This window comes from Haliotis rufescens, unplaced genomic scaffold, assembly GCF_023055435.1.
Source record: "Haliotis rufescens isolate VD_foot unplaced genomic scaffold, xgHalRufe1.0.p SCAF_13, whole genome shotgun sequence".
Lineage (NCBI taxonomy): Eukaryota > Metazoa > Mollusca > Gastropoda > Lepetellida > Haliotidae > Haliotis > Haliotis rufescens.
The window spans coordinates 35,674,382-35,689,191 of record NW_025963813.1 but is presented as its reverse complement, the minus strand read 5'-3'; the positions used below and the strand labels follow the sequence as shown (position 1 = coordinate 35,689,191).

Genomic DNA, 14,810 nt, shown 5'->3' with positions numbered 1-14,810 from the left:
TCCGTGGTCTAGCGGTAGAGCGTCCGCCCGGAGAGCAGAAGGTCCGGAGTTCGAACCCCGGCCGCGTCATCCCAAAAGACGTTAAAAGATGGTACTTGTTGTTACCCTGCCTGGCGCTCGGCATTAAGGGGCTAAAACAAGAACAGGTCGGCTCAGGGTCAGTATACTGTGTCTGACTGGGGTATTCATGTTAAACTGCGGCATGGTATCTCAGTGGGCTAGCACTATAAATCGGCATCAGTCCGGACTAGTACAAGCAGAATCACAAACACACACGTACATGCAAGTCGCTATATAAGTGCAATAATCTTGGACGCGACGTTGAACCCCATTTCACCTCACCTCACCCATACATTGCTGCAACCGAGTATGCCCGCCCCTCCCTGGCGTGTGTGAGTGGGTGTATGTGTGTGAGTGCGTGCTTTCGTGTGTGTGTGTGTGTGTGTGTGTGTGTGTGTGTGTGTGTGTGTGTGTGTGTTGTCTGGTACCGCCAAGAATCGGCAATATATACCCGTTGATGCAGTTTTCCAACAACCTACTAAGAGATCCAACAAGAAATCTGTTTCATGCATTAACCTGGGATGACACCACATCCTACTTCATTAATCAAACCAAACGGCCCTCACTTAGGAATCGGTGAACTCACAGAGGAGACCGTTCGATCTTCAGAAGCCTTTGTCTGCAGAGTATATAATGTGCACAAAACAGTATTCCAACTATTCCCCAACCCTTACACGTATATTCAGGAAAACATGCGTCAAAGGAAATTAACGACGAGTGGGAGTTGTTTATCGCACAATAAAACACTGCAGGGAGAATAAACCATACCGTCATATTAGAACAATGTTTTATCGTGAAATAAACCACACTGCATTCTCCATCGTTCTTTGCGATTCATCGCGTAACTATGTTATATTGTTAGATAATGACTAAATTACAGATATTTGTGATATCCTAGTCCCCATGATGTTCACGGCTAAAAATGGTATAGGTCATACGTTGTGCCTAACGGCTATCAAATAACACGATTAAAGCCTTATCATAACTGTGTGTAACACCCACCATAGACTCTGTGTGACACCAGCAACATACTCTGTAAGACGAGTCATTTACCCTGTATAACTCCAATCATGTACTCTTCATAACGCCAGCCACATATTGTGTATAATGCCTGTCATGTCCTCTGCATAGCGCCTATTATGTTATCTGTTAAATGACAACCACATACTTTGTATAATGCCAATCATATGCTCTGTATAACGTAAATAATTTACTCTGTATAACGCCAATCATATACTATGTATAACGCAATCCTGTACTCTATATAACGCCAATCATGTACTCTGTATAACGCCAATCATGTACTCTGTATAGCGCCTATTATGTTGTCTTTTAAATGACAACCACATACTCTGTATAATGCCAATCATATACTCTGTATAACGCAATCCTGTACTCTGTATAACGCAATCCTGTACTATGTATAACGCCAATCATGTACTCTGTATAACGCCAATCATATACTCTGTATAACGCCAATCATATACTATGTATAACGCAATCCTGTACTCTGTATAACGCCAATCATGTACTCTGTATAACGCCAATCATGTACTCTGTATAACGCCAATCATGTACTCTGTATAACGCCAATCATATACTCTGTATAACGCCAATCATGTACTCTGTATAACGCCAATCATGTACTCTGTATAACGCCAATCATATACTCTGTATAACGCCAATCATATACTATGTATAACGCAATCCTGTACTCTGTATAACGCCAATCATGTACTCTGTATAACGCCAATCGTGTACTCTGTATATCGCCAATCATGTACTCTGTATAACGCCAATCATGTACTCTGTATAACGCCAATCATATACTCTGCATTGCGTGTACGACATGTCATATATATCATACACGCTTTATGACGCCTATTTTGTATGCTGTATTACGTACATCATTTACCCCTCAAAACGCCTTATCATTCAGCTTTTCAGAGGGCCTGATGAAAATATGAACTTGAAGTACTTCTCAGGAACAGCGGAATTTACAAGAGTACTAAATATAACATCCGGTTAATTCCCAGAAACTCGGTATTCTGCGAGAAAGCGATCCTGTCTGAATCACGAGGCGAGTGTGTGTGTGTGAGGCTGGTGATGGTGGAGGGGTGAGGTGGGGGGTGAGGTGGGGGTAAGGTGGGGATGAGGTGGGGTGAGACTAGTGGGGCGGAGGGATGAGGTGTGGGTGAGGCTTGGGGGGATGGAGGGGTGAGGTGTGAGTGAGGCTGGTGTGGGTGGAGGGGTGAGGTGGGATGAGACTGGTGAGGGTGGAGGGGTGAGGTGTGGGTGAGGCTGGTGAGGCTGGTTGGGGTGGAGGGGTTGGGGTGGGTGGGAGATGAGGTGGGGTGAGACTGGTGGTTGGTGAGGGATGAGGTGGGGTGAGGCTGGTGGTGGTGAAGGGGTGAGGTGGGGTGAGGCTGGTGTTGGTGGAGGGGTGGGGTGGGTTGAGGCTGGTAGGGGTTGTGGGGTGGAGGGGTGAGACTGGTGGGGTGAGACTGGTGGTGGTGGAGGGGTGAGATGTGGGTGAGGCTGGTGTGGGTGGAGGGGTGAGAAGGGGATAGGGTGGGGGTGAGACTGGTGGTGGTGGAGGGTAGAGGTGGGGTGAGGCTGGTGGTGATGGAGAGGTGGGGTGGGGTGGGGTGGGGTGGGGTGGGGGATAAGGTGGAGTGAGACTGGTGGTGGTGGAGGGGTGAGGTGGGGGTGAGACTGGTGAGGCTGGTGGGGGTGAGACTAGTGGGGATTGAAGGGGTGAGGTTTTGGTGGAGGGGTGAGGTGGGGGTGAGACTGGTGGTGGTGGAGGTGTGAGGTGTGGGTGAGACTAGTGGGGGTTGAGGGGTGAGGTGGGGCTTCGCTAGGTCACAACTGCCCAGTTTGCATTAATCGGGAAGTCCCTTGAAACTAAGCACTGAGCAGCTATATTTGTACTTCTATGTTTCTATACTGTATCCTATAACCCTGGAAAGCACGAAGTGATGCAGGTCTTAGACGGTTACCACATTGGCCAAACCCACGAACACAACTCCCCATCTTCCCATCTCCCCAGGGTTGAAAGGACCGGGTCTTCCTAGCCGTCATCACACCCCGTGGAGATCCCGGGTGATAAAAGGTCCTTAGCAACCTATGCTGGTCGTGAGAGGCGACTAGATGGACTAAGTGATTGGACTCGGTAACTTGGCTGATTGATTGTTATTGGATCCCAGATGCGCAGATCGATGCCCATGATATCAATCACTAAATTGTCTGGTCGACGTCATATAGCTTAAATATTGCTCAGTGCGGCGTAAAACAACAACAAAACAGTACCTACAAAAAAACTGGCAGTATATCGTTCGACCGTTTACTTACTAGGTCACAGCAACCAGGTTTGAGGCGAGCTTGTGGAACCAGCCATGCTCTATTTCCAGTGTCTGCTTGTATTTCTACACACGACGATGTGATTCGACTCGTCTCCTACAGGGTACGTGTTTGTGACCGAATTTATTTGAATGCGTGTTTTGTGACCTATAAACTGCGCTAATAGATCACATCCTCATCCAACCTGGACAGTTGTAGCCGGCAGCAAGTGTTGTCATATTTTCCGTTTTTTAAAAGCATACATCATGGACGTCAGTCTACGTGACAACATTTCGGGGACGATTGCCACAGCAGCAGTGATCTATCTACTGATCAGATTCCTCCAGTGGGTTAGGACAATTGTGTCACGCTTCAAGTTTTACAATTCACTTCCTGGGGAGACTGACTTCTCCTTCATCACCGGCAACTTGCACTTGGTGAGTAAAATGATATTGGTGAAAACAAAACGTTATCTCTACCGGTACAAAGTTTATCTTGTGAGAAATGGTAGAAACCCCAGCGTTGTTAGTTTAACTTGAAGTGTAACATGATGAGAAGGTTTGTGTCAATACAACAACATGAACTCTACATGTCCCGTACAACATTGTTACATTGTCATTATTACATATTTTATTAATTAAAGGGGCACTGATCTAACGCAATTCCCCGGGACTGGTTGTTGCCTTTGTTATTGTTTTTTCCCCGTGAGTACCCGGATGTATAGCAGAAATCTAGACTAGTTCGCGACCTCTGCTGCGCCATTCGTAAGCGCGTTAGTCACTTTTATGGGTAGTAATAAGGGCGTATGGTCACATTGATCAACAAAATGAAATACAGTTTTCGAGATAATAAGGAAATGTAGGTATCTTTGTGGGTAGCATCGGTAATGGTGACGAAGTTTTGATAAGTCACTTGCTTGGTAATTTTGCGATTTCCGTTTACACTATATTGACTTGCAACACAAAGTAAATATTTCACCTGAGCATTGCTTTTTGATAGTGTGTATATTTTTTACTGTCAAAATGTGTAACATTTTCAAATTTATTAAACGCCTAAATATTCAGTTATTTAACAAAGTGACTGAAAAACATTTCCATCTGTATTATTATGATAACGAATTCCAAACATTTTGATGTTTAATGTCATCACCAAGAGATTGAAAATGTTACGTTGAAAAGTACATTTCTGTGTTGTTTGGCTTCTACTCACGGGGGGAAAAACAATAACAAAGGCAACAACCAGTCCGGGAAATTGCGTTAGATCAGTGCCCCTTTAAAACATGGCGGTCGGGTAGCCTAGAGGTTAAAGCGTTCGCTCGTCAAGCCGAAGCCCCGGGTTCGATTCCCGATATGGGTACAGTGTGTGAAGCCCATTTCTGGTGTCCCCATCCGTGATATTTCTGGAATATTGCTAAAAGCGGCGTAAAACCATACTCAGACATTCACAAAGAATGCAGGAAAGAGGGTTTGAGTGATCCTGGCACTGGTTAGGCTCATCATCAGCTCAGGGCCCTTGCCCCCTCTACACGCAGCCCAGACAGCGACTGGGACTTCTCAGTCTGTGCTTTTTACAAAATCTAATCTAAAAGTTCATGCTGTAGAGACTAGAGAGATTACACAAGAGGTCACGTTTCTTTGTGCCGTCACAGTCGAAATCTTGCCAAGTATCATGCCGGTTGTGTTACATCCGGGTTACCCCGTGCACGAATGCTGATTAGTAGACATTCATCACCATCGACAGATGGCGCGCATTAAGGATGCAGGAATAACTCATAAAGAGGCAAACATAAGCATGACGTCACAGATAAAATCTTTTGAGGACACGACCTTTTTTTCTTTTTTTTGAATGAATCAATTGGTGTTCGACCTTCCACAAGGCAGAACAAGGGATAGTAATGAGTTTCCATTATGATATAAGATAGTGCCTACTGGGACACGGAAGTCGAACTAAGTCAGGGGGAGGGGAGGATGTCGAGTTTAACCTCGCGTTCAAGATTATTGCACTTATTTAAGCGACGTGCATGCTTGTATGTGTTTTGCTGCTTGGACTAGTCCGGCCTATTGTCGATTTTATAGTACCAACCCACTGAGATACTATGCTGCAGTTTAACATGAATACCCCACTCAGGCACAGTATACTGACTCCGAGCCGACCAGTCCTTGTTTTAGACCCTTAATGCCGAGCACCAGGCAGGGCAACAACAAGTACCATCTTTTACATCTTTTGGTATGACGCGGACGGGGATCGAACCCTAGACCTTTCGCTCTCTGGGTGGACGCTCTACCCCTCTTAATAGAGTTACCGACGCTGACCCGCCTTTGTCACACATCCTAATAACCACTTTCATTCATTAGAAACCATGAGCTCAATTCGTTTCATGATTGGAAATGACCACTGACTATTGACCAGTTTGTCCACTGTCCATACCCTTTACTGATTCCTTAATTTCGTGACTTTCTCTCTCCATTACGAAAAAACCCAAACAAAGCATTGTACCCGCCATTTTTGAATCTGTCAGCATACTCTTTGTTTTTGGGATGCATTTGTACCTTATAACATTAGATTGGTTGGTTGGTTTGTTATTTAACGCCGCACTCAGATAGAAGATAATAAATTGACATCCTGTCATGCACAAATAATAACATTATAAAAACATATTCATACATGAACATCACAATCAATGATGTATGAAATCATTGTCATCTTCACGCATTTGTTTGGTTTTTTGTTTGACGCCGCACTCAGCAATATTCCAGCTATATGACAGCGGTCTGTAAATAATCGAGTCTGGACCAGACAATCCAGTAATTGACATCATGAGCATCGATCCACGCAATTGGGGTCAATGACATCCATCAACCAAGTCAGCGAGCCTGACCACCCAATCCCGTTAGTCGCCTTTTACGACAAGCATAGTCACCTTTTACGGCAAGCATGGGTTACTGAAGACCTATTCTACCCCGGAATCTTCACGGGGCTTATTATGACATTAGAAAATATAACGGAAATTAATCGGTTCGGAGGGGCATCGATTCGCCCTCTTGTTGATCTTGTTTTGGTACAGCCATCCTTCTCACCAGTCTGCTATATTCAGTAAACAAGGGCGGATAACGCTTATATCCGGTGCAAAATCATCTGTACAGCTCTACTCGAGCTATTTTGGTCAGTGTTTAAACACGTGAGTTGCAGGACATGTAGCTAAGATCGCTTTGTGAAGCTGAGCCCTGTTCCATCTTCATCGGGGATACGGGTGGCCCAGTCGTCCAAGGCGCCGCGATTCGCTGTGCAGAGTTGCGTCCCTTGGGCACGCCAGAAACCTATGATTGTGTGTTCGAATCCCGGTTCGCTCCAATTATGTTTCTAGGTTTGTCAGCACCATACCCGTGCCCTCGGGTTTCACCGAAGTGGTAAACGTCTGAGACCTGCATCACTTGGGGCTTTCCTCCCACATTAAGCTTACACGCCATGATATAACTTGAATACTGTTAAAAGCGGCGTTAAACCCAACTCACTCACTCACTCTCACCAGTCTGCGATATGCAGTAAACAAGGGCGGATAACTCTTATATCCGGGGCAAAATCATCTATACAGTTCTACTCCATTTTGGTCAGTGTTTAAATATGTGAATTGCAGGAGACGTAGCTAAGATCGCTTTGTGAAGCCGAGCCCTGTTCCACTTCCAGCTCCAGAAATATACATGTTAAGTATCTTGTTGATGTTCAGTAATCCGGCAGTGTATGTGTGTGTAGTTCCCTGTGGACGAGGAGCGTCGCCTGGAATACGAGCTGTCCCTCACCCACAGGTTCCCAAAGATGTACAGGGTGTGGTTTGGTCCCCTGGTCCCCTCCATTCAAGTGTGTCACCCCGAGACTGTCAAGGCGCTACTCAAAACATCAGGTAAGGCCACAACTAACCGAACACTTCATTTGAGTGAGTGAGTGAGTTGGGTTTAACGCCGCTTTGAATAGTATTCCAGTTATATCGCGGCGTGTCAGCTTAATGTGGGAGGAAAGCCCGAAGTGATGCAGGTCTCAGACGTTTACCACTTCAGTGAAACCCACGAGCACGGGTATGGTGCTGACAAACCTAGAAACATAATCGGGGCGAACCGGGATTCGAACCCACAATCATAGGTTTCTGGCGTGCCCAAGGGACGTAACTCTGCACAGCGAATCGCGGCGCCTTAGACGACTGGGCCACCCGTGCCCCCACACTTTATTTGAAGCATCGCTACGTTTTACCGAAAACAGGAAATTACATTTTCAAACGTGTAAGAACTGTGTAATAGAACATGGCATCGGTAAAGAACTCGTGTGTCCTGACGTCATATTATATTTCTTTCAACGAGATCTGTTTGTTTGTTCAAGCTTTATCACGACCAGACATTCCAGTGATGTATATTATGAACAAGGGAACAATGGCACCAATCAATCCACCTGATCACCCAATCCACTTAGTCACGTCGCCGACAAGCATTGGGTACCAGGGGGAATCCCCTCTGTATGGCAAGAAGTGAGCACTGTCCGATAGCATGGCAATACACACATGATCCATGTGACAAATTATGGATGCACGATGGCCCAGTCGTCTACAGAGCCATAATTCTCTGCGCAGAGTTGCGTCCCCTAGCCATGTCAGAAACTATTGTCATAGCGACTGATTTACGACACCCATTGTCTGAAGAACATTTAATTGCAAAGGCTCATTACCCTGGAGCCATGACATCTATATGCCTTGAAACACTTACCGGGTAATTGCTGTTATTTATAAGATGCTAATCCTAATTGTTAATCCCCATTTTTGTGTACATCGACCGTCTGCCATCCCGAATGAGATGTGCAAGTATGTCACTGATGAATTACTGTTTACATTTGAATTTATTACTTACTAAATGTCAGGTGACCTTGGCTATATAAGCCTTGGTCCAGTGAGATTGAAAGAGAAGAAGAAAGGTCTTACCCTTAGCTTAGCTAGGGTTAGGCTGGGTGCTCCGGGGCACCTAGACAACAACCAGTGACACTATGTGCTAACCTCTCCAAGTTGTCACTTCCTACAGGAACCATACGTTGGCCCCTTGCATATACGAGTATGCAAAATATTCATTAATCAACGTCAGACCACACGCGTTGTTGCTATGGTCGTGAACTCACTTTCGCCGGATCATGTTTTGTCCAGGTTTGTCAACTCCATACCCATGGTCGTAGGCTCCACCATAATGGTACATGTCTAAACTAGACTGCCTCGACATGCTCATATATTACAGCAAGCTGTTCCGTCTTGATACAACTGAAATACTGTTCAAAGCATCGATACACCCACCTCACTCACTATGTCAACAGTTTCAACAATGCCCTATATAGAGAATCCCACCGGAGTGTCTTTTGATATCAAATATATCAACACGAGTTGATAAAAGTGGGAAAACTCCGAGGCTTGATATATTTGATATCAAAAGACACGAGGGTGAGATTTTATTTATCACCCAACATCATTCTTCCATTTTTTTCAGTTTGTGGACATTAATAAGCAGTGTCTTGAGTGTAAAAAGTACTGCTAACAGCTTAAGTAGCAGAGCCATTAGTGATGTCATTTGATTGTGACATCATGGTAACAATGACGTCACAATGGTCTGCAAAAGCATTGTGATGCAATGTCATTGCAGCGACATCTACAGTGTAGATATCGCTTGATCTCACCCAAGCGATATCTCCTGTGGGGGCCAATTTTGGATGATAAACTAGAGGCAGCTCGAGAATACATGTAACATAAAACAGACGTAATGTGGTGATATTCGGTTTCAGCGCCCAAGCCGTACGGGATGGGATCTGTGTTCGAGTTCTTCAGGCCTTGGTTGGGGGACGGCATATTGATTGCCAAAGGGGCGACATGGGAGCGGTCACGTCGTCTCATCACACCCGCCTTCCACTTCAACATCCTCAGACCCTACGTGGACATCTACAACGTTGCTGTTGATACGCTGCTGGTTGGTCATTGAACGTCATGCACTCAAATCAGAAATATTTATTGTGACGGCGATGATGACTGGTAGATGCATGACGAGGAAGGGGGTGACTAATGTATGTACATGTATGACTGTATGACTTGACGTATTGATGTATGTATGACTGTATGACTTGACGTATTGATGGAAGGATGACTGTATGACTTGACGTATTGATGGATGGATGACTGTGTGACTTGACGTATTGATGGAAGGATGACTGTATGACTTGAATATTGATGGATGGATGACGGGATGAGTTGACGTATTGATGGATGGATAACTGGATAGCTTGACGTACTGACGGTGCAATACGGGAGATTGACGTACTGATGGATGGATGACGGGAGAGATTGACGTACTGACGGTGCTTGACGGGAGATTGACGTACTGATGGTGCATGACGGGAGATTGACGCACTGATGGTGCATGACGGGAGATTGACGCACTGATGGTGCATGACGGGAGAGATTGACATACTGATGATGCATGACGGGATATTGACGTACTGAAGGTGCATGACAGGAGAGGTTGACATACTGATGATGCATGACGGGATATTGACGTACTGAAGGTGCATGACGGGAGAGATTGACGTACTGATGGATGCATGACGTGAGAGACTGACGTACTAATGGTCCTACAAACACGACAGGATCGTCACGCATACGTTCTACCCAAATTCTATTTCCCGATCTGAAGATTGTGTTTTGCACGTGCTTGTCTAAAATTAACCTTTTCAAATCAAATAATATTGACTACTATTGTCTGTTTCCAGTGTAAAATCGATAGCTACGCGGCCAGTGGAGAAAGCTTCGATCTGTTCAAGGTTATAAAACCGTGCACGTTGGAGATCCTTCTGCGGTGTTGCATGACATGTGAAGATGACATACAGAACGCAAGGTAGTTAGTCACATGTACCATACATGTAGACACTTGTATGTACCATACAGGCAGACAGATACATGTACCATACAGGCAGACAGATACATGTACCATACAGGCAGACAGCTACATGTACCATACAGGCAGACAGATGCATGTACCATACAGGCAGACAGCTACATGTACCATACTGGCAGATAGTACATGTACCATACAGACAGACAGCTACATGTACCATACAGGCAGACAGCTACATGTACCATACAGGTAGACAGCTACATGTACCATACAGGCAGATAGTACATGTACCATACAGGCAGACAGCTACACGTACCATACAGGCAGAGAGGTACATGTACCATACAGGCAGACAGCTAAATGTACCATACAGACAGACAGCTACATGTACCATACAGGTAGACAGCTACATGTACCATACAGGCAGACAGCTACATGTACCATACAGGCTGACAGCTACATGTACCATACAGGCAGATAGTACATGTACCATACAGGCAGACAGCTACATGTACCATACAGGCAGACAGCTACATGTACCATACAGGTAGACAGCTACATGTACCATACAGGCAGACAGCTACATGTACCATACAGGTAGACAGATACATGTACCATACAGGTAGACAGCTACATGTACCATACAGGCAGATAGTACATGTACCATACAGGCAGAAAGCTACATGTACCATACAGGCAGACAGCTACATGTACCATACAGGCAGATAGATACATGTACCATACAGGCAGACAGCTACATGTACCATACAGGCATACAGTACATGTACCATACAGACAGACAGCTACATGTTCCATACAGGCAGATAGATACATGTACCATACAGCTGGACAGCTACATGTACCATACAGGCTGACAGCTACATGTACCATACAGGCAGATAGATACATGTACCATACAGGCAGACAGCTACATGTACCATACAGACAGATAGTACATGTACCATACAGACAGACAGCTACATGTACCATACAGGCAGACAGCTACATGTACCATACAGGTAGATGGTACATGTACCATACAGGTAGGCTGGTACATGTACCATACAGGTAGGCCGATACATGTACCATACAGGCAGACAGCTACATGTACCATACAGGCAGACAGTACATGTACCATACAGGCATACAGTACATGTACCATACAGGCAGATAGTACATGTGTCATACAGTGGATAGATATATGTATTATACAGGCAGATAGTACATGTGTCATACAGTGGATAGATACATGTATTATACAGGCAGATAGTACATGTACCATACAGACAGACAGTACATTTACCATACAGGCAGATAGTACATGTACCATACAGGCAGATAGTACATGTACCAGTGGACAGATAGTACATGTACCAGTGGACAGATACATGTTTTATAGGTAGATAGCCGATAATGTGCACTAATAGTTAGGGTTAGATGTGAACATGTTTTGAATTCGATGAATTTAACATATCTTTTTAAGTTTATTCTGTCTTGTCTAAACCAGATGAAGAGTCTTTGTCCTTGAACTTGGTCTAATAACTAAATGTACATTCTCTCCTCACTGAAATTGTTCATGTCATCAAATAGAAGAGGTTCTTGTGTCATGTTTCACTTTGTCATTTCCTCTCAGAAACGACCACCCGTACATGAAGGCAGTGGAAGAGTTGACAGAGCTGGTGATCTGTAGACTCAGGTAGATATATATCTCACGTCTCACAAGGTGTACAGTAGCTGGTGATCTGTAGACTCAGGTAGATATATATCTCACGTCTCACAAGGTGTACAGTAGCTGGTGATCTGTAGACTCAGGTAGATATATATCTCACGTCTCACAAGGTGTTAGAAGCTGACTCAGGTACATTCAATCTCTCTCTGTTATATCTCACACAGGTGTGTGGTGTCTGTGGTCACCTGACTCACGTGGATACTTTCTCACATTGTCACACCTCACACAGATGTGTGGTGTCTGGTCAGCTGACTCAGGTAGATACAATCTCACACTGTCTCGCCTCACACAGGTGTGTGGTGTCTGGTCAGCTGACTCAGGTAGATACAATCTCACACTGTCTCGCCTCACACAGGTGTGTGGTGTCTGGTCAGCTGACTCACGTAGATACAATCTCTCACTGTCACACCTCACACAGGTGTGTGGTGTCTGGCCAGCTGACTCACGTAGATACAATCTCACACTGTCTCGCCTCACACAGATGTGTCGTGTCTGGTCAGCTGACTCACGTAGATACAATCTCACACTGTCACACCTCACACAGGTGTGTGGTGTCTGGTAAGCTGACTCACGTAGATACAATCTCACACTGTCTCGCCTCACACAGGTGTGTGGTGTCTGGTCAGCTGACTCACGTAGATACAATCTCACACTGTCTCGCCTCACACAGGTGTGTCGTGTCTTGTCAGCTGACTCACGTAGATGCGATCTCATTCTGTCTCGCCTCACACAGGTGTGTGGTGTCTGGTCAGCTGACTCAGGTAGATACAATGTCACACTGTCTCGCCTCACACAGGTGTGTGGTGTCTGGTCAGCTGACTCACGTAGATACAATCTCACACTGTCACACCTCACACAGGTGTGTGGTGTCTGGTCAGCTGACTCACGTAGATACAATCTCACACTGTCTCGCCTCACACGGGTGTGTCGTGTCTGGTCAGCTGACTCACGTAGATACAATCTCACACTGTCTCGCCTCACACAGGTGTGTGGTGTCTGGTAAGCTGACTCACGTAGATACAATCTCACACTGTCTTCGCCTCACACAGGTGTGTCGTGTCTTGACAGCTGACTCACGTAGATGCAATCTCATTCTGTCTCGCCTCACACAGGTGTGTGGTGTCTGGTCAGCTGACTCACGTAGATACAATCTCACACTGTCTCGCCTCACACAGGTGTGTGGTGTCTGGTAAGCTGACTCACGTAGATACAATCTCACACTGTCTCGCCTCACACAGGTGTGTGGTGTCTGGTCAGCTGACTCAGGTAGATACAATCTCACACTGTCTCGCCTCACACAGGTGTGTCGTGTCTTGTCAGCTGACTCACGTAGATACAATGTCACACTGTCTCGCCTCACACAGGTGTGTGGTGTCTGGTCAGTTGACTCACGTTGATACAATCTCACACTGTCCCGCCTCACACAGGTGTGTGGTGTCTGGTCAGCTAACTCAGGTAGATACAATCTCACACTGTCTTCGCCTCACACAGGTTTGTAGTTAGTGAGTGAGTGTGTGAGCTTGGTTTAACGCAGCTTTTAACAGTATTCCAGTTATATCACGGCGTGTCTGCTTAATGTGGGAGGAAAGCCCGAAGTGGTGCAGGTATCAGACGTTTACCACTTCGGTGAAACCCACGAGCACTGGTATGGTGCTGACAAACCTAGAAACGTAATCGGGGCGAACCGGGATTCGAACCCACAACCATAGGTTTCTGGCGTGCCCAAGGGACGCAACACTGCAACGCGAATTGCGGCGCCTTAGGCGACTGGGCCACCCGTACCCCCAGGTGTGGCTAGTCTGTGGTCGGGCCGACTCATCACTCTCGCTGTTAGATGTGAGTGAATCTGTCTGTGTGTCTATGTTAGGGCTGCAACGATACACCTAGGTCACGATAAGATACGTATCTCGATACTTACATCACGATACGATGCGCATCTCGATACGCTACGATACATATAGTGACAAGAGAAGACAAGAGATAAATGAATTAAACTTAGTTTATTAAAATGAAAAATTAAATGAACGTGAATGAATGTTCATGAGTCATAAAATATAAACTGTAATGAGTATTTTTACTTAATAAATCATCTGCCATTTCCAAGTAAATGCCAGCAAACACAAAAGTAACAACCCTACATATTTGTGAGTTGTGACTAGATGGTAGGAGTAAATACTAAATGTACCAGTGTCCAGTAACTTATGATTTGCCATTTTCATGTATTTTGGGGGGGGCAACCGACGGAACCGTAATGTTATACAGCATTTGAAAGGTCTAATCCTAGTATTTATAAATATGAAAGTTACGTTTATCACATTATTTAAATAATGCATTTACAACTTAATTAAGTTCGTTGTACATAAAAAAATGTAAGCTAACACATTCATAACGTCCAGATTAAGGACCAAGGAATATTTATATATATGTACCTCTTTGAAAAAACGTATCGTGAAAAATCGAGATACAGCACCTCACAAATCGCGCACCATATCGTATGGAGTGAATCGTGATGCATCGGTGTCCCGGGATATCGTTTCAGCCCTAGTCTCTGTAGATCTGTCTCTATGTCCACAGACAGCCCTTGCATCACGTACAGTGGTTGTATGACAGGACGCAGAACGGGAGGAGGTTCAAGCAGCTGACAGACTACGTCCACAACGTCTCCGCCACCGTCATCGCCGCCAGGCAAAAGACACTGGTAGGTAGGGGTCACACAATGAACTAGAACCCCTGGGGTCTCTGTGGTCTGTACTCTGTAAATACGGATCCGAAGC

General features: G+C 45.3%; 1 protein-coding gene across 1 annotated transcript in view; it reads left to right on the top strand.

The window, feature by feature from the left end:
* Positions 1-2,997: 2,997 nt before the first annotated feature.
* Positions 2,998-14,810, top strand: part of LOC124117727 (cytochrome P450 4F6-like) — a 28,718-nt gene continuing 16,905 nt past the window's right edge. Inside the window, exons 1-6 of the mRNA XM_048394484.1 lie at positions 2,998-3,839; positions 7,153-7,300; positions 9,205-9,386; positions 10,183-10,307; positions 11,941-12,003; positions 14,611-14,734. Coding sequence (XP_048250441.1) covers positions 3,669-3,839; positions 7,153-7,300; positions 9,205-9,386; positions 10,183-10,307; positions 11,941-12,003; positions 14,611-14,734 — 813 coding nt within the window. The 5' untranslated portion in view covers positions 2,998-3,668. The remainder of the gene's footprint in view (positions 3,840-7,152; positions 7,301-9,204; positions 9,387-10,182; positions 10,308-11,940; positions 12,004-14,610; positions 14,735-14,810) is intronic.